The sequence below is a fragment of the Dermacentor variabilis genome, chromosome 4 (genome assembly GCF_050947875.1).
Source record: "Dermacentor variabilis isolate Ectoservices chromosome 4, ASM5094787v1, whole genome shotgun sequence".
Classification (NCBI taxonomy): domain Eukaryota; kingdom Metazoa; phylum Arthropoda; class Arachnida; order Ixodida; family Ixodidae; genus Dermacentor; species Dermacentor variabilis.
The window spans coordinates 122,854,172-122,874,578 of record NC_134571.1 but is presented as its reverse complement, the minus strand read 5'-3'; the positions used below and the strand labels follow the sequence as shown (position 1 = coordinate 122,874,578).

The following is a 20,407-nucleotide window of genomic DNA, read 5'->3' as shown; positions in this document are numbered from 1 at the left end:
GATAACGGCCCACAGTCGGGCAAAGGGGAGGGCCGAGTATGAGGAGGCGGAGAGAACGCGAGCGAGGAACCGGCACTCGCCGACCTCCTCGCCGCATCGGCCGTGGCGGTGTGACGCTGGTGGCGGCGGCGGCACCGGTCAGGTACGCCACTCTATCGCTTACGCGAGCGTACCGCTCTCGCTCTCTTTCCGTACGACTCTCGCTCTTTCTCTCTCCGCCATCTCTTGCCTCTTCCATCGCTGCCCGCGTGCGAGTTGCCCTTCTTCTTCTTTTTCTTGGCCGGCTCTCCTCACCACCAGCGACGGTGTTGCGCGCACACGCACGCAGCCACCGAACCCTCCTCGCCCCTTTCCTTCCGGCCCTCCAGTCTTTCCGGCTGGAAAGACCCCTTTCACGGCAGCAGCAGCAGCAGCAAGCAGCGGCGGCGGCCACAAGTTAAACAACACCGAGCCGCAGCGGCGAACCAGGCCAGTCTGACACGAACAGCAGACGCGGACGGGTGGTGTTTGCCTTCCAACCCTGGATTCCTTGCCGATCGATCAGCAGGGCAGCACTGCAGCGACGGTAGCCGGTGGTGTGGAGAGTAGCCAGACGTCCACCTGAACGGACGCCGAGAGACAACCGAGAGTTTCTCCGACGACGAGAGAGTCTGCCTCCGCCTCCATCTCCCTTAGGCGTCTCCGCACCTTCCGGAGGACCTGCCGTGATCCCTGTTCTCCCGCCGATCCGCGCGCCAGTGGTGTTTGCGCGGCATTCGACGACGTCGCCGCAGTTTGTGACCGTAGTAAGGGATCGCCGCCTCGGCGAGAGACTTGTTCTTCACGTGAGACCGAAACGCGACAGCACCTGCCAAGATGTACCTCAGGTGTAAGTACAGGTTTTCCTTTCATTTCTTTTTGTTTTGTTTCTGTTTATTTCGCGTCAGATCCCATTTGTCGCTTTGTGGCGTTGTGTTTGCCGTTCTTTTTCAGTTTACCGGTTTTCCTTTTGGCACCTTTGACGTTAGCACCAGGTCAATTGAATGGTTCATGCTTATGGCACCATATTATTTAGGCAAATTCGCGCTTACTCCTGGCTATGACGGTCTCGGCTGATTTCGAAGCCCGCCTCACCGTTATATTTCTTTTTTTTTTTTTGCACGGTACGTTCCTTCTAAACCCAGAGAAAACAAGTTAGCTCCGACATCTCACACTCGTGCCTGTGTCCAAGCAGTGACTCCGTACTTTATTATTTATTTTATACGTTTACTTCTTCTTCCATTCTTACGTTCATGCCTGGCACCAACCAACGTGAGGAATTGGCCATGACGCCAGCGACATTCGGACATCAGATGGCACACACCAGACTTCTGTTTAATTCATGTCCATTGCTTTCTCACGTTCACAAACCAATACAGTACCCATATCAGCCCTTATCTACATGACAGTAAGCATCTTTTATTGTCCTATACATAATGCGGATGGATAGATGCGTCGCCCGTTGCAACCCTCCGCAGAGCGGTGTAGACTTTATCGCCGGCAAGTTGTCTTCATCCCAGCGAGGACTCCTGACCTTGCTACGGAAAAAAAAAAAAAGAAACTGAAAAATAAAAAGGGAGAAGCCTTGAACGGGTGCCTCGGACCGATATTAGAAGCTACAGATGTCCTGGTGTGTGTGCGCCTCAATGACGCGCGAAGCGGCCTACCAGGCAACGAAGCGTACTTTATTTCTGTTTCTCGCTGCTCGCTTGTCTCGCTCGATCAGATAACACGCCGAACGTAAAAGCTCACCGCCGCTTGCAAGACTCGCGTGCCGGGGTCGGTTTTGTTTGTTTCTCGCCGCGGAATGCGGAGATGCGTCCGTTCAATGCCTACGAGAGATCTGGATGTCCTCAGCTGCCTCTGTCGAGGCTAGCGCCAGTCATTTCTCGTACCACTCGCAGAGCGCACACAGATGCCCCCCCCCCCCCCCCCCGTGACCTTTTCTTCTTCTTCTTCTTCTTCTTCCGTGATACGCGAGCGGGAATGCGCTTCTTCTTGCGCCTTTGCCAATATTTAGAATTGTATCGAGCTGTAGCTGTGCGTCTGGGACAGGATTAACGCTGATACGATGCGGCTTCGCGCGTGCGGTTACTGCCAGTGTATACGCTCTTGCCATAGGGAATGTCGTTGGCATCGTAGCCACGGCCTCGCAAGAGGAAACCAATAAAAAAAAAATTGTTGGCAGTTTTCTCACCGAAACATTGCAGTCGGGAAGGCATTCAAGCATTGCTCGTACGTGAAATCGCCCGGGTGCTTAGCTTGTATACTGTTGGCATTCCAAGTAACGCGAGAAGCACTCATTCCGGAGATATTGAGCGCATATTGGTTTTGTTGTAAAGTCGGTGACCTTTTCAGGGCTCACGCACTATGCTCCTGCATAGTTTTTTTTTAAATATTAGTTATATCTCTGCAGTCAGTCGTGGTGAAAAAGTGGAAATGCGAGTTATGTCGGCGGTCGCTCCGTGACTAAGTAATGACGCTTCGTTGCATAGCGTGCTATTGCTGCAGCAAAGCCTTCTTTACATTGTGAACATTCGGACGTTGGTATTACAATTTTGCTCGCTCAGGCTGGATACTTTTATTTATATAAAAAAACTTGAATAGCGCACACTTTCACCCATTCTTATTATGGTAGGGGTCGCAGTCATTCTGAGGTGTATGGCTTTGTCAAAAGGCTATATAGTATAATACAAGTGTATTCGTGTCCCAGTAACATAGAGAAATGCCATGTAACATATAATTTCTGGCTTTGCCTTACTACAGGAGGATGCAGCTGCGCTTATTTCACCACGTGACGTAAATTCTCACTGTGCCGTAGGGAAGGAGAAAAATTTTACTGACTTGTGTCCTTTTTAGCGAACTGCGGGACATCCGATTTCATCTGGTCTCCCTTGCACGTCTCGTTTAATGTTCTCTAATAAATAATCATTGCTTCCAGTGAGCATATCAGGGTGAAGAGCTCTCGGTTCATTGTGAAAAGAACTTATACATCTATACGCAGTCGTTGCGAATGCCGAGAAGAGATGAGGATTGCACAGGTTACCGAATGCTTTCACCCCGCCGCCGCAATTGTAGTGTATTTACGTTGGACGGTTTCCGTCATCCAGAACGTTCGAAGTTTGTAAAGAAAAAGAATTCAGCTCATATCTACAGCGAAAATTCGGCATTTATGCCAACGTATTCAGGGAGGGGAATATGATTTGTTAGTAGACCTTCCAATAGTGTGCTTTTTTTTTTTTTTTCCTTCATATGTCTGGAAGGTGTCTGTGTTGAGATTTTTGCTAGGTCTTTTCATTTTGCTTTTGTCGCTCGTGCGAAATAAGGCTTACTGCGAGTTTCTCTAGCTTTCGGTGTGGTAAAAAAAAAAGAAAAATTCGACAGCAAGAACCTACAATTAAAGCCACATATCGAGCCGTTCGCCTACTCGAGTGCTCTAATAGAAACATCGCCCACTTGGCTGCAGAATTCTATTCGCAACCATCCAGGAAAGCGAGTACACGTACGCACACACACATATACACAAGGCTCTCAAAAACTCTCGAACGTCATCAGCTATACTCCGTGTTTCAACTCCATTTTTTCCTCGCTTCAATGCCGGAGTCTCATTCGCGTCGGCTGCTTTCGCAGCAATGTCCCACCGACCGCTGCAGTCTTAGCCAAGGCGCCTCGAAGACTACGCGGATTTTTCGTTTTCTTTCTTTCTTTTTTTTTTCTGCTTTACTCTAGTGGCGTTCTTTTTCTTTTTTTTCTTCCTCTTACTCTGCACGGCCAAGGCTCGCTTTCCTTACCTTCGTTTCCCCTTCTTCTTTTGCCGCGATGCCGATCTCCGCGTAAGGCCAGGCTAACCCTCAGAGCAGTATAGTGCACCCTGATGCCCGTGGACTGAACGTTCGTGCGACGACCACGCACGCTTAGTATCCAGCTCGGTTATACCGGCTGCAGCAGTAGCAGCAGTCTTGTTGGCAGTCGGACGGAGGACTCACCGCGCTGAATTCATAACAACCGGAGCGAGCTGCCGCCGCCGCCGCCGCCGGTGCGGTGCGTTTATTTACTTTTTTTCTTTGTGTCTTGCGCCTCTCCTTTCGCTCTCGCTCGCTCGTGTTCCGTCTTCTCTCATCCTCCGTACACCAAAGCCAAGTGCGTAGCGCCAGTGCACCGCCGAAGGTGGTGATGGTGGCGGGACCTTACGGAGCTCCGTATAATGCGGGGTCGCGCGTCTTGCTCTGCGCCCGAACCGCTGCCTGCACTGTAAGCCGATTTACGCCCGTAGGAGTGTCTGTTGCCTATGTGTCTCTTACAGCTTTATGGGTGTAAGGGCGTCAGTTCTGGACCGATGTGCACTCTTAGGGACCCTTTATGGTGCAAATTGGTTTACAGTGCGGGATTGTGTTGGCTGAATTTAGCTGTACGGCTCGACCCAAATTTCGAGTCGTCGTCGTGCCTAGCAGTTTGAACCGTCTCCTTGTCGGGCCTTCAGTGTCGTCGCTTCGGTATATGGCCGCAGGAATGCGCTCGTCTATATACTGTCGATCAGGTCCTTCAGTTTGGCCCTGACACTCGTGTATTTTCTTTGGAAGCTTACATTCTTTTCATTGTCGCATTATAAGATACTGGCCTAACCTAACCTAGCCTTAACTAAGCTAACCTAAACTCAAAAATATACTAGTAAAAGTTAAATCCTTGAGGGCGAGCTTTCTTTTCTTTCTTTTTTTCTTAAAGGACGATTGTAAATTATTATAATTACATCTTCCACACCTTCCGAATAGCATTCTGCTGCTGAGTATGAGGTCGCGGATTCGACTCCCATTCTCGGTGGTCAGATTCCAAGAATACCTGAATGTAAAAACGTAACGTAATTTTACTGAGCTTGGAAGGAAGGAGGGAAGGATAAAGTGGAGAAGGAAAGGCAGGGAGGTTAACCAGTTTAGCTTAACCGGTTTGCAACCCTACACATGGGAGAGGGATGGGGGCGATGAAAGATGGGGAAGGGGAAGAGAGAGAGAGAGCACATGGCACATCACACACACATCATCCGTTATAGTCCATCAATCTGGCATGGTACGTGATATCACTATCACAGCCGCTTATCCAATCCCGTCTCTTTCAAAAACCGAAGTAGTCCCTTGGTCGCCTTCACCTGCGATGTCTTCTGTCGGCGGCATGTGAAAATCGTGTCGAGGGACAATGTTCTAGTGTCAAGGTGCGCTAGAACGGATGCCAGGGACTGTCGCTGAACATTATATTCAGGACAGTCGCACAGAATGTGTTCCAGCGTCTCCTTGCAAAGACAGGCATTGCAGAGAGCGTTGTCGGCCATTCCAATGCGAAATGAGTATGATTTCGTGAAAGCCACCCCTAGCCATAAGCGATAAAGCAGAGTCGCCTCTCTTCGGCGGAGTCCAGTTGGCATATAGAGATGCATCAAAGAGGGCAGGTGGTATTGACGGTTGCTCTGGTTGGTCTGGCTGTTTGGTGTGCACCATAAAGAGAGCGTGATCTCCTGTCCAAACATTCGAAGTCTGCTAGCTGCGTCGGATCGTGAAAGCGGTATGGCCTCTTCTTGTGCGTCTTCAAGAGCTGCCCGAGCGGCATTATCGGCGTCTTCGTTTCCAGTGACGCCGCAGTGACTTGGCAGCCACTGAAACGTCACGTGGTGTCCTTTCTCCTGTGATGTATGCGAGTGCACGCTAATGGAACCTGGGTAACAAAACAAGCAGATTAATCCGCAGTAAGTGTCTGTCATGAGGGCCGAAGACCTGTGTCACCAATCAATCAATCAATCAATCAATCAATCAATCAATCAATCAATCAATCAATCAATCAATCAATCAATCAATCAATCAATCAATCAGTTTCTAATCACGGTACATAAAATGACGAATCACCGCGGATGACTTGTTATCTTTCCGAAAAAAGGGTGAAGCAATATGGAGCCAGAGTGTCCCTTAAAACGGATGGGAGCGTGATCCCCGCTCTTCTCCCGATGGCGTCCGTTACACCTATACGGCGCAGCGTGTTTTACTTGCTGCTGTTTGTGTGGACTGCAGGTTGCCATATGCGGTACACGGCGCGGCGCAGATTCATTTGCGCGGCATGTGGAATTTGCGCGCGCTGGGATTTACCCGCGCCGCCGACGAGGCGCGACCAATGGCTGGCCGTGAAATCCGGGTGGGGCCGGTGTTCGTATTCAGTCAACCGCGGCTGTACGCGCGGGTATGCGCAATGACTCGCATGCGAGATGCGATGAAAGGGGCACACTGACGCAGCCTTGTATGCGCCGAGCTGCCGCGGCTTTACACAGCGGACCTGTTGTGCATGTCGGTCTCGTACCTTTCCAAGACAGCGAGCATAAGTAGTTCGACTTTTCTGAGGTTTACTTTGTCTTTATAAGCACCGGCTAGCACGGTAGCTCTCGTATGATACTTTGTTTTATTGTTATTAGAGTACTCGGTGGAGCGCAGACAGGATACTACATCTTTCTGACTTGTACTCTGTCCATGTAATGACCACCGTTTTAAGCCTTGGCTGACTCAATCGCTTCAGGTTGTAGTTGAGTCAAGATGCTGATGGAGTTGCCTAGTGCAGTGGCAGAAGACGCTGTATGGCCTGGCTCAGCTAGCTCAAGCAGCTCATCGCCGTGCGACAGGTTAGATAATTAAGCCCGAATCTTGGCGTCGCAGTCCAGAAAACGCGTGCACTGCGGTTTCTTCATATTTAAAATATTGTGATTCGGTTGTGAAGGAACACGTCAGAGGGCCGCGATCGAGCCTGAATAATGGTAGCTACAACACCTATGCTCTCACAAATGCGTAGTTGGACGGAACACCATTCTGTAGTTAGAAAACAAGTATAGTTAAACCAAGTACGTTTAACTATGCAGGACAAGCCCCCTTTCTTTTTTACGTTATTCGTTTAGCTTTCCGTAGTTCAAAATTATATGGTCGTCCACAGTATGGAAAAAAAGAAATCTTGTTAGTATTTAGAGAGCAATCAATATTAGGGGATCAGATGGGCTTAATTTTTGCTTAGTATCACCCATATGAAAAAAAAGAAAAACGGTGAGTGAAGCCAGAGAAGGCATAGCGGCGAATAATTATGTTCAGTATTTAAATGTAGATATAAAGAGTGAAATATAAGTGGCAGTGGGTCAAAAGATCACTTGCCGCATGTGGGTGTCAAATCAACGTCTTCCGCATAACGCCTGCGGTGATTTTACCGATGAAGCTACCGTGGCGGCCATCCTACCATGCACTTTCGTGGCTATTTGCGTACACTTGCAAGATTGCACTCGAGAGTGTTAGCCATCTCCGTTCAAGGCCACGGCAGCGGATTTATGCGCTCACAGCTGCATACATTTGACACGGAGGCCTGCGGGCCGATCATCCACTAATAGAGAATAAGGATAATGCGTATGAAAAGGGGCACAATGCCGGCCTCCTTACATCGCGCAAAGGAGAGGAAATGTTGAACCGCGTACTGAATGCTAATGGGAGTGTTTTGCCGACGCGTGGAGGATTGACGTCTCGGAGGCGCGAGCTATAGAAGTGGCTGCCGGAACGACGACTCTATTTGCGCGGTTCGCGCATATGAAACGGCACGGCTCTCTTTCGAGTCGTATGCCCACCCCGCGCAACACGCTCGCTTGGAAGACGAGAAGCCCCAAACGCGTATACTACAGCCCACCGTCGCGTCACACCCAGAAAAAAAAAAAAAGGAAACCGAAAGGACAGAAGAAGAAAAAAAATATGAAACGCTTCGACGCGGCGCTACCTACTCGTCCGTCACAAAAGGCTCGGCATAGGCGCCTCGGCCGATGACGGACAGCGATACGAGAAAGGGAGGAGAGGGGGGGCGAGAGGCACCGCTTCGCACAACGCAGCCTGTGCGAAGCGCTCGCGCGCGCGCGCTGTGGGTGTCTCGCGCGCCGCGGGAGCTCACCATTCTTTTCTAGGGCGTGTTTCCGGGCGGCCCGGCACTTAACCTTGGCTCCTTCTTCTGGTGGCGCTGCCGCTGCGAGTGGCAACCGCCGCCCCGTGTAGTTGGGAGCCGACTCTTCCGCTGGCCACTGGCGAGGACGCCGCGCCGTTTCAGCGGTCACGGCCAGAGACCGCCGCCGGCTAACGGAGCGGGCCCGCTCGGTCCTTGCGCCTTTTGTGCTCGCAAAGCGGCCAGCTACACGCAACGCGTTTACGACGTACGTTCAGGCGTCCCCGTCTCGCGGGGTGTGCGGCGCTACGAGAGCGCTGCGATGCCGGCCGAGAGCCGTCCACCGTGTATAGTCAACCGAATACAGCAAACTGGCCGCCGTTGAGGGAGGGGCGTTTCTGCCGCGGTGAGCGGTGCTGTTACAGCGCGGCGTAAGATGTGGAGGCAAATTGCAGAAGGAGCAGTGTACAGTGTCGTACAGCTTTTCACGCGCGTCTAATTGTTTTGTGGATCAGTGGGAGCGTGCCATTGTAACACTACCTTCCTCGCCAAAAAAAATAAAAAAGAAATACCTCTAAAGGCGGGAGGAGGCAGATAGGGGAGAGAGGAGGAAAGCTAGCATTTTCCGTTACTCGGCTTTTGCTTTCTTTCGCTGCTCCGGCGACAGCGCGTCGCGAAGACGGCGCACAAAGGTGCGCGGTTTCTTGCGCACCGAGACAGGGCGATTTGTTAGCCTCTCCTGGCTGCACCCCCCGCCGAGTCTTCCCATTGGTCAGTCCTCCCTGATAACGTTCTGCTCGCGGGCAGGAGGGGACGTCAGCCTATTCTCCTCCTATCCTTTGTCGTCGCCTGAGCGGGTGGTCGCGGGTTCGCTTGCGTGGGGAAGGGAGCAGCGCGGAAATAGGTCCCTTGCCATTGTGTTTCTGGATGGCTAGGCGCCTATGCGTCGCCTCAAGCTTCGGTGGACAACGCCTTTCTTTTCTATTTATTCGTGTTTTCTTGAGCGCGATACAGCGCTAGCATGCACGTGTATGCATGCCCACGGGTGCTATGGGCAGTTCCAGACCTTGCCTGGCTTTCTTTTGTATGTGTGTCTGTTATTTCACAATATACTTTGCACAGGACCCTCGACAAATCCTAGGAGTACGAGTAACGGGCTGGTTTCGCAGACCTTCCTTTAAACTGCTCCAAAAATAAACGCTCATAGAAACTGTCAGAGCTTTCTCCTTTCGCTTTCCTTTTTCCCTTGTTTTTCCTTTTTTGATTTGGCCTTCTAGTGTTCCGGGTATGGCAGCAACGCGCCGGAATCTAACCTTTGCTCGAAGTCGTCCCGGATAAGTCTGACACGTGAGGAACATTGGCACATCTGCGCGAAACACTAGTGCTTGCAATTTATTTTTCTTTCTTTTCTTTTTACCCTGTGCATTCCTTTGACTGCGTGTTTCGGCAAATCATATCGATCCCACGATCGCCCAAATATCGCGAACGGCTTTGAAGGTCAGTGTAATATCGAATAACGGAAAAACTACGGTGGCATCAACATAACGCGCATGCCGTCATACACATCCGCCGTTGTTCTGCTAACAAGCTCAACTGACCTCGCCTGTTTAGCCACCCGCTTAGAATGCGATATCTCGATGCTGATCACCGCACACGGCGCGATGTGTTGTAGCTCCTCATACGAGGTGACGCACGTCTCCGTTTTGGGCGTGTCGCTCTCACCTTGCGGCGTCAGACCCGTCTAACGGAGAACACGTCACGCCTCTCGTTTTCCTCGTTAAGCTCGGCTAACGTAACCAGTCGGTGTGAAAGTCCGTTGCTCTAATCACAGCCTTCCTTGCCGCACTTATCAGTGCCGGAAATACCCACAGACAGGTGCCATAAACGTTACGAGCCAGTCGTCGCAGTCCAAGCTGACGTCGTCAAAAACAAACGCGCGGCAGTCCTGTCAGGACCTGATCGACAGCTGAGTGATTGTGCCAGCGCGAGACGAGAAAAAAAAAAAAGCAACAAAATGACTACAACGAACACGGGCTATATTTATATCCACGAAAAAGCCACGCAGCAACACAACACACGTGGAAACGTAGTGACCGCAGTGATTTCTTTCTTCCCGCCCCCCCCCCCTTTTTTTTTTTGGCGTCGCCTTTAGAAAGATGGATGGTCGCCAGCTCAGTTCCGCCAAACGCACACGTCGACTGTAGAAAGGTGACGCCTTGCAAGCAGCATTCACTCAGGGTCCTGACTGCGTGGTGGCACCTGCGGCACATAAGGGGGAAATGAGAATATAATATAATATAATCCGCACGAGTTTGTTCAAACTGCTTTATTGCCTCAATGAGTTCAGTTGTTTTAGCTCACGTTGTCACCCTTTGGTTATCGACAAATTGATTGTTTAATTATGCGGAACGGTCGGCGACGAAATAGCGGCCAATATTTGGGACAACATCCAAATAAGTGCACACATCAGCGACAGCAGTAACAGCAACTGCGCAGCCGCCGCAGAAAGCACGATGACAATAACGGCGATAATAGCAGTGCAGTTGCTGCGACCATCGTGACGACTAAGTCCAAAGTATAAATAAAATAATTAAGAACGAAATAAAGAAAGGAAGGAAGAAGATGAGAGGGCGAGTGCGCGGGAGGGAGGGAAGGAGGGCAGGCACCGAAGTGGCGCGCGCCCACTCTCCTGTTTAGCGATTGCTAATGACACACGAGAGCTGCCCTCTTGTCTCCCACTGGCATGCCATCGTGGTGAGCGGCTGCGTGCCTATACCACTTAGGGAAACATACGCGGCTCCAGGAGAGAGTGGCTGGCCAGGCGACATCTCCGCGGCGACGGCGACAAGGTCGCGCCATGCGAGAGAGCGCCCGGAGCGGAGTCGCCGCCGCAGACTGGCCAGCGTGCTGCACGGAGCTCGCTTCTTGTCTCTGTTGCGGAACTTTGCGCAACTGCCCATTTTTTGTTTGCGCCCTGCAGCCTCTCCTGTCGTACCGTCTCGCTGTACCCTGTGCGTGGAATGTGCGGAGCCGCCCAGCTCGCTACTGAATCGTATACGTTCGCGCTCACGAGGCGGCAGCAGTATAATTAGTTATTGCAAGTTTTAAGACGTGCATCGCTAGCAGACAGGCACACAACCCCGTAGCATGCGTCGTCTCATTTGTCCGTCTTCGTCTAGGCGCGCTGCGCATATTTAGTCCCAAGTGCGAAGCGACTATGTAGTTATAACGGTATGTATAGTATATTGTAACCATAAAGTATAGCAGTGCTAGCAGTGGCAACACAAGAAATGATGGTATGGTCGCAGCCGTTTTAGCACTATACTAATTAATAATCCATGTGATCTATGCGTCCAGCATGGACAGCTCATGGATCGGCGCGTGCCGCTGAGGGCTACGGATTAATTTCGACCACGCTTTGCCTGTTTCAGTCTGATTAAGTTAGACCACCCTTCGGAATGGCGCTCAGAGGCATGTCGCATGAGACACATTGACCGGCTGTAGTATAGCAGTGTATAGTATAGCAGCAATAGCAGCAGTAGGTTCGCCAGCAAGTGCCGTGCCATACTAACGACACTGACAGCATTACCATTGGCAGTTGTGGAAGTACAAATCGTGGGCTCGCTTTCGGCGCGTCTCCCTCTTCGACCATCGGGCCGAGCGCGCCCGTTGCCGCAAGTCCGCGTTTTGCGTGCGTATACGCGCGGGGACGTTTGTGTACGCGCCTGTCACGAACGCCATCGACATCTCCGCCCAGCGGAGACCCCCGGGCGAGCAGAGCACGGATCACCGGCTTGGCACCGTTGTCGCGAGGTGTCACGAAACGGAAGCAAAGTGACGGGCGGCTGGCTGCAGCGGCGAAGTGGGGCGCGGCTAATGTGACGGCCGCTCTCTCCCTCGTTAGCGCACGCACGTCGCGTAAATGGGCGCGTCTTTCCCTCTTGCGTTGTTGATGTGGTCGTTGCTTTTTTTTTCACCCCTGCGTTAGCCCTCGGTGTGCTTGAGGCAAGCGGAGAGTGCAAAACTGTTTCGTATCGTTTTATACAGAAACACTCTTTTAGTATCACGAAGGTACTACAGTGTGCCGTCGCGTTAGTTATAAGTAAAGTTATAGTAAAGTTAAGTAAAGTAGAGTTATAAACTAAAGAAGGAAAAAGAGGAGAGAACCAAACGCGAATTTCTGTTCTTAAGGAAGCTTTAGCGCCAGCGTACAGCAGTATAGGACCTGTCCGAAACCGGTCACTTCCCAAGTCGCTTCGCAGCTCCGGGGTAAAAAATAAAAATAAATGTCGATTCGCTCGATTGGTCGTTGTCGCATGCATTAATCCTCGACTATTGTGTATTCTATGTCGTTTATCCGCCGAGTGCGACGATTACGTCCGATTCGCGACTACCTATACAGTCAAGCTATTCGAACCGTATACGCGACAGTTTCGTACGTCGCATAAGGTAACCGGTCGGAGGCTCAAAACAAGTCAGCCAGGCACAGAACGCGTGGCACGCGTTTCGTAAGGAAAACTCAAGGCACTTGTGCTCCGAAACGCATGGATTCGTGACCCTGCCTTCAAAGAGAGAGAGAGAGAGAGAAAGAGAGAGAGAGAAGGCCGGCGGCGTTGCACTCGAAGACGTTTCGCAAAACAAGACAAGTGACTTCGGGAGCCGCCGGTAGTATATATACGAAGCGGCACGGCGACCTTCGCATCCGTGCTTGTCTTCTCGTGAGACGGCCTTCGATTGGCACGAATCTGCGCAGAATCTGTAAGATCGTGCAGGAAGTGCACTGTTCGCGAGCGTCCTAATTGGAGGAGCACCACGTGGATTTAGCACGGCTATAGATAGACTTAGACGGCTCTTTCCATGCATGAGAAAAATGAAATAAATAAGAAGACTACCACGCACTCAGAGCTAACACTGATCCACGCGAGCGATATCAAGCTCTGAAGTGAAAGGCGCCTGCTAATAGCGCCTTCATTTAGCGCTGCTATAGCTTCAGGGCTTCTTTACCGCCAACGAAGCGCAGTATACCAGCAGCACCTGTGTCCAGGAAATTCGGATGAAAGAAAAAAAAAGGGAGGGGGTGATAAGCCCTGCATAACATTGATCACGCGTTTTCACCCGCGAAGGTTTTCACGCTTCTATTGAGCGCTGGGCGGATAATCCGCTTATTATGCCTCCTGTATAGGCGCGATGACATAATGCTCCCAGCCTTATCCTAATATAGGCAAAGAGGAGCTTTGTGCTCGGTCGATGCGCGCCAAAAGATTGTGAGCTTGAGATAAAAGCGGCCGGAATCGCTTCCGCTTATTTTTGACGGGCCCAGCAATTGAGAGCGAGCCGTCGTAATGCCAGCAAAGAGAAAGAAAGAAGTCGAAGGAGGAGGCAGCTTTTGCTCCTGCGGCACGGCGACGTGGTGGCAGTGGTGGACCTTCACGAGCAACAGGATCCCCTGTGCGTGCGTGCGTGTGTAATTCAGGCTTTGCCGTTTTTGGAGGCCATGCCGGACTGGGCGCCACCGTTCTCGGAGGCCGCCGCCGCCGCCGCTCTCTTATGTAATGCCCGGTAATCGAAAAGAGAGAGGCACACCCCGAGGGGCCGGAAAGATTGATGCCGAGCCGCATGCGTGTGCAGCGCTCACAGTCAGTCCCAGCGTGCGTGCGTGCGTGCGCACTGTGTGCCGAAAGAGCTCTGTCTATATCTCTGGGAGGCCACCGGCGCCACTGCGGTTTCAAGGTCCCGCATTGCGGAGGAGTTCACGCGCCACACTGTGTGTGTGTGTGAAGGTCTATATCTGCAGGCGCGAGACCTCGCGAGACAATAAAGTTAAAAGAAAATTTATGAATAAGCAGAAGAAGAAAAAAAAAAGAAAATTTGGGTTTCGAGAGCTGCCTAGAAAGGGCGGGGTCCAATCCTTACGTTTCTTGAAAACAAGATCTGATTATTCGATGTTGCCGCCCCCCCCCCCCCATAGGAAAAAAAAAAAAGGTTGACACTCGCGTAGATAGCGCAGAGAAACGATCGAGAAATGTGCGAAACGCCGCTTCGAGAAAAGAGAGATAAATGTCTTGGTGAGAAGCAAGTCTAAAATATCTCGAGCCATCCCGCTTGCTTGCCCCTTCTCTGGTCGGCGTTATATCGTAAACGCTCAGTTCTTAAGCTGCAGAGTTCGCTGGATAACGAAATTACCTTGATGGACTTTGGGCACCGATAGCTCTTTCGTCCAAGCTGCATTTGCCCGCGGGGCTGTGAGAGTTGCGAACAGCGTAGCGTGCTATAACCGCCTCGCTTGCACATTCATGCGGCGATGTATAGAAGCCGAGCCGAGCCTGACAGTGACACACGTACATGCCTACTTAGTGCGTGTAGACTAGGGAGTAGTGAGTATATTCGCCGTTGCACATATGCTTGTCGAGAAAATGATACGCTGACGCAACTGCTGCGTTCCTTCTACCGGGCCTCCGGCACATGCACACACGCGCGCGCGCGAACACATCATTCGCGTTCTGCTCATCGGCTCGAGAACTTAAAACGAGAAACTCTATACAGATAAGATAGCGCCTTACGGTATAGACGATTCAAAGAACGGAGATCTCGGTCACTCTTAACTACCGGTACAGTTCCGTTACATTACTGGGCCTTTGTCTTACAATGTACTCCTATCTGTCTTCGTGCTCATAGAAATGCAAGCTCTGGGTTGCCTGAGAACAAGGCGCACGATAATAACTCGCGCACTGAGAGCCACCGCCCACACGATACCTCGTGATCGGTCATTTGCTTATGCAGTATATACTATGCAACAGTGAGGCTTGCATGGGAACGTGGAAAAAGGGCACAGTGGTGTATAGCTCCGGGGGGGGGGGGGGGGGGTAGTTTGCGCAGCGCACCCTTGACCAACCTCGGCTGTGGGACATGCCCTGCTTATTGCATCGTTGTCCTTCGCGTTGCCTTGCATATCCGGCAGGTATTACATATATATCCGCGCAGCCTCTGTGCGCGCCTTTCTGGCTCGTATGCGTGCGCCGTGTACGCAGGCTATATTTAACGTGTCCGTAGGCGTAGCCAGATATGCATCGACGGGCCAGATTTGAGGTGACAAGCCGCCCATATACACGGCCGAGCGCGCGCGCGTACACCCTCCCTCCTTGGCTCGCGGTGGCTCCTATGGTTGGCCCGCACACCGCGGAAACGTTGTCGCTGGTCTGCTTCCTTTCTTTTTCCACTGTTTACATCGTTCTCTGTAGCCCGGCGACAAATCCTTCGGTAATTTTGGGACGACTACAAGAAAGAGATCCCGCGGCCGAGCGAACGTTTGTGTTTTCTTTCTCCCGCCAGATGACACGATTGCGGACGCCGTTATGTAGTCACACCGCTTCTGGCGCCACCTCTGCCCAAAGGCGCGAGTGATTAGCGCGTGCTGGAGGACGTTTGGCTCTATGCCGAGTGACGCAACGCGTAGAAACATTTTTGCCTATCTTTCTCGGACATAGAGAGAGCGGCGATCGGCTATATCGCCGCCGCTATCGGCGACGTCACTGAATGGAATCAGCGCGCTTGCAATGCAAGGAACAGCTTTCAAGAGTACGATATGTGCGGGTATATGGAGCCACACTCTTTTGATAGTCGTCTTCCGCCTCGAGTGCGCGCGCCTTCATTTGCGAGTTTCGATCGTTCCTTGCCTGTGCGCAAAACGACAGCATAGCCGCCCGCGCCTGACGTCAAAGTGTCCGCTTAATGCACCGTCTATACGCATGAACATACAGCGAACGAAATCGCCAGTCCAGATCTCGGGTCTCGTGTATATAGTTGACGGGGAACGCGGCATATTCCAGAACCGGTCAGTTTAGCGTTGGCTCAGCACGTTTGTCCGTGGCGTTGCAAATACCAGCACTCACTTTCGGAAGGGTTATAGCCTTCGCCCATGATTTTAAGTCACCACATGCGGGAATCAGTCGAGGACGGAGAAGCGGATTTCTTTGCGTGTGTCATCGCATAATTGGATAAGCGGAACGGAAGGATTCCTTGTCGAGAGTTGTAGGTGCGTGCGAGCACTCCTCGACGAATTTCACTCGTGGTGCCCAAAACTACGTGGGCGAAGAATCTATCGACGCTTTTTGGCGGCTAGCTTTAAGAAGGCTTGGAGCGAGGTGCACCCAGGGTCCACTGAGACGAATCAGAAGTGTTAGAGGCAACCATGTTCACTAACATGTAATCAGTCTATATAGTAAGTATCCTTGCGGAACGAAATTCGGGCACCAATAATCTCCCCAACACGTCCCACCACCAGACTCAGCTTCAGGGTATATAAAGGAGAAGAAAACGATAAAAGAGAGAGAAAGAAAGAGAGCGACGCGTGTTCACGCTCTCACTTTCCCCAGCGCGACATTGCGCGCTATTTCCGGATGCCTCCGCTATTTAGGGACGGCAGCCGCTCCTAGAAAACGCTTTCGCCAGGCGCTATCGGTTGAATCGAGAGTACTTCGCCGTCAGCGTTGACCGTTTCTTTCAGCGGCGGAATCCGCGGGCCGCCTCGGGCAAGGTCCATTCCCGGCATGCCTCTTACGTACACCGCGTCCCTCGTTCGCGCCAACGCATTCTACGCCGCTTCAGTACGCCCAGCTTCTTTTCTTTTTCTTTTTTAATTCCATAGCGATATCTGCTGGATGGTGTACTACGTGCGCTTTCTTCGATCGATCACAACGCTTAGCATCCTATAGCTCTTCGTCCATTCCCCTGTGGCACCCCCGAAAGTTTGACGCATTCGCGGCCATATATATACATGGACTGTGGCACGATCGCCTCAGTGCTGGATTTAATGAGTCACGCTTCGTCGCTTATGTTCTCACGTTTGGACGTTTCTCTGTCTTTCTGCGAGCTGTCGGTGCGTTAGGAAGTTGGAGGGGGGGGGGGGTGAGTGCTAATCGGTTTCTGCGGACAATGAACGCGGGCGTATACCCTCCACGCCTGCATGTATATAGTACTCGGAAGGTATTAAGGGTGTCCAGCGAGCGATGATCGCTTCGTCCATTAGTTCAGCTTGATCGAGAGGTGAGAAAAACACGTCGTAGTATATAGCTCTTCGCTTCATCGTTCAGGGAAAGAATTATTTCCCATGCGTGGGGTGGAGGGAGGGGGGGGGGTCAACTCTTGAAGGCTGATGAGTTTGTCGCGTGTATAATATCGCGTATATGATATCGAGCCCGAGACTCGACACGCGAGGTCGACCTTGACACTCTGTTTTGCCGAGCGCGCGCCGTGCCTGCCGCATTAACCCCGTGAGGGTGCGTGTAACCCGACGCCTATATTGAATATGATTGGACTGCGTCGGCGCTGCATTATGTAACAGCCTCTTCGCTTCGGTGCAGCAGAAAAGCGGCATGACCTGTCGCTCTCGATTTTATTGCGGCTAAGAGCTACCTCTCTTTGGGTTCGGTATGTACCGGCTATTTGTGGTTGCTGCTGACCTGTCTGCTGAAGAGCTCGCTGATGTTCACTGTACTCCTTCATATAGCTACGATAACGGCTGCTTGGAGAAGCCACTGAAGAACATGGTTCGGTGAGGCTATAGTAAGTTATTAACGCAGGCGGCGTCAATTACTTGCTCCTTGATTGCGTATTATATGTAAGCACTTTCTATGCCATGTATATCCTCTCGCGACCGTTACTTCTAAAATTTTTTCACCTAAGGAGCCCGCATATGGGCTTCTGCCATAGGCTGGCATCCGGCTGACGCGGCGAAAACAGAAGAAGCGGGAATCGAAGTGTACAGAGGCAGGAAAGCTCGCGTAGCGATAAAGAAAAGCTTTGCGAGGACAGATGTACGCCGCTCATGTTTTGGCAACGTTTCATCCGCGTTCGGAAAGTCGGCAGCGGGGACGGTTCTTTAATGCAGCCCATTAGGAGCGAATTGCTTGTCGCATCTTTGTCATCGTGCCACGTCCGTAGCGTTCAAATCACTCACTCCTTTCCCCCGCTTGCAGGGCCAACTCTAACGGCGGTTAATGTAAGGCGTAAGGCTTGCTTTTTTTTTTACTAGACGGGATAACCCTACAACAACAAAGCTTAACCGAAGCGAGTGTGCGCGCGTCGCTGGCTGGGAGTTTCCATGGCAACAAACGCGTCACAACAAATTCGAGGAGTTGCTCCCTAGCCAGGGACGACCGACCGTCGTTGTTAGACGAAGGGAACATTCCGCGCGAGGAATGTTTATTAAACCGGTTAGTAGTAAATATGTAAGTTATGTTCGAGAGCCAACGTATCGGCAGCCTGGTCTTTGGCAGCGGGTACCAGAATCCCCTCCCCCTTTTTTTTTTCTCGCGTTCGCCTGCAGCAATGTTGCGAGAGTGGGGACACGCCGATAGGCATGCATACATATATAAATTTGTGCAGCGGAATGTTGAGCGCGCGGCGTACCACAACTTCCCCACGTTAGTTTCGCAGGCGACGCATTCTCGTCTACGGCGTTTCGAAAAAAAAAAAAAAAACGAGAGATGGCTCCGGGCCAACCGGACAAAACGAACGCCGTTGCGCAACACAATAAAAGCCGAGCAACGTCGCGAAACCGCGTCGGTGCTCGCGTCCGCCCTGTGATTCTCGCTGCCAAAGTGGCATGTCGCCCGAATGGATATCAACTGCCCTGCAAGAACTGAGTGCCACTGCTCGTCGAGATTACGGCACGCGTTACATCTGAACGACCCACGACACCCTTGCAAAGAAACACCCCAAGAGTCGTTGCCGTCTTTCCTCGCCTTCTTCTTCCGCTGCTGCAGCTGTAGTAGTAGTAGTTGTCGTTGGTGGTTGCTTTGTTGTTGATTTGCACGTTGAAGCACGGCGGCAACAGGCGAGAAGTGCCCACCTCCGCTGACTTCGGAAGACATTAGGGACCTATTATGCGTCACTCGGTCCTGCTTGCCTCTGAGCGTCTATTATTTTCTTGCTGTTTTCGTCTTCTTTTTTTTCTTTTTTTTAAATGTATCCTTCCCATCCTCTCGCTTCGTAGCTTGGGATGACGTGTCGACGAGCTGAGCGGGGCAAAGAACGGCAGGCCAACGAGCGTAAAACGTTTCTTTCTTTCTGTCTTTCTTTTTTTTTTCTGTTGCCGCCGACCTTTGGCAGCCTGCCAAATGATCCGGAGGTCGTTAGTCAGGGAAACAATGCCCTCTCTCTTCCTCGCGGCGAAGCATGGCGGCTTCATTTTGTTTTTGTTTCTCTACGAGGAAAGAGATCCGGGCGTTCTCCTTAGGCGCTTCCTATAAGCGGAAAGACCTCAGGTATGCGGTCGCTAACCGCGCTCAGGCTTTCTTCTGCAGCCCACGGGCTCAATCTTGTATAAAACCTTTGTTTAAGCGTTCCATGAACTGTGCGAACCTATTTGATATTGCCATTAAATAGACGTGAATTTGTCCTCAACTCTCAAGTAGAATGTATCGTACAACTTGCTTGTCGGTAACTGTACAACGCTCATTGCCAACTTCGCATTTGCTACGGAATCATATATACTTTCTGCGGCAAAAGACTCACTCAAAGTAGAGAGTGAGTTGGAATTCGAGCAACACTAGTCACAGCAGCAAGTACACACCATGACTGCTGACGCATTGTTACGCTTCAACTACACGTATTCGCAGATATTCCCGTGACAAATATGTCAAGTCGGGCACGGTGCTCCGCAGGCTTTGTGCAGAAGTGTACTTCCTTATTTGCCCGGGTGTCAAGTGCATAATTGACGTGTAGTACACTATTTGAAGTGCACCGGTTTAAGGGACCGCCTATAGTGTCCTTATGCATCGTTTCACGTGCACTCAGTGCTCTCTCTCTCTCTCTCTCTCTCTCTCTCTCTCTCTCTCTCTCTCTCTCTCTCTCTCTCTTTATATTCACCATTTTGCTTACCCCCAGTGTAGGGTAGCAAACCGGCCGCTCGAGCGTCTGGTAGATGTCCCTGCCTTTCATCTCCTTGCTCTCTCTCTCTCTTTTCAGGTTGCACGATATACTTATTGACGCAACGGCACACCTTCATAAAACGTAACTGAGGTTTTTTAGCGCACGAGAAGGGACGAAAGACAGTGGCGCGACGAGGACAGCGCTGTGTCCTCGTCTCGCCACTGTCCTTCGTCCCTTCTCGTGCGCTAAAAAACCTCAGTTATGGAATACCAACACGCCCTAACCTACGCTCTTTCATAAAACGGTGTGGCATACTCGTGTTGGGATTGATTCTTTTTCTTTTGGGGGGGGGGGGGGGGGGGTTCGTACAGCAAGCAAACAACTGACCTCCTGCTCACCTTTTCAAGCTACCGTGTGAGGAAGTCGTTTTCTTTATACGAGCGCCTCCTCCTCTTCACGCAACGCGTGGCAATTTTCCCCTTCCTTCCAGCGTTGAGCGACCTTTCGCTTTTCTTTTTCCGCGCCTTGCATTCTCGCGTGCGCGGCGGTACGTAACTAGGTATCTCTTCGGGCGCGTGCGAGCTGACCC

At 51.5% G+C, this 20,407-nt stretch overlaps 1 protein-coding gene across 4 annotated transcripts in view; it reads left to right on the top strand.

The window, feature by feature from the left end:
- The window catches only part of Tsp74F (Tetraspanin 74F), a 458,205-nt gene that overhangs the window by 404,229 nt on the left and 33,569 nt on the right, over positions 1-20,407 (top strand). The window contains exon 1 of one of the 4 annotated variants that reach the window (XM_075690186.1): positions 375-868. The exons of the other annotated variants lie outside the window; for them this stretch is intronic. Within the exon in view, the coding sequence (XP_075546301.1) occupies positions 856-868 (13 nt within the window). The 5' untranslated portion in view covers positions 375-855. Of the gene's footprint in view, positions 1-374; positions 869-20,407 lie in introns of those variants that run through there. 4 annotated transcript variants of the gene reach the window in all.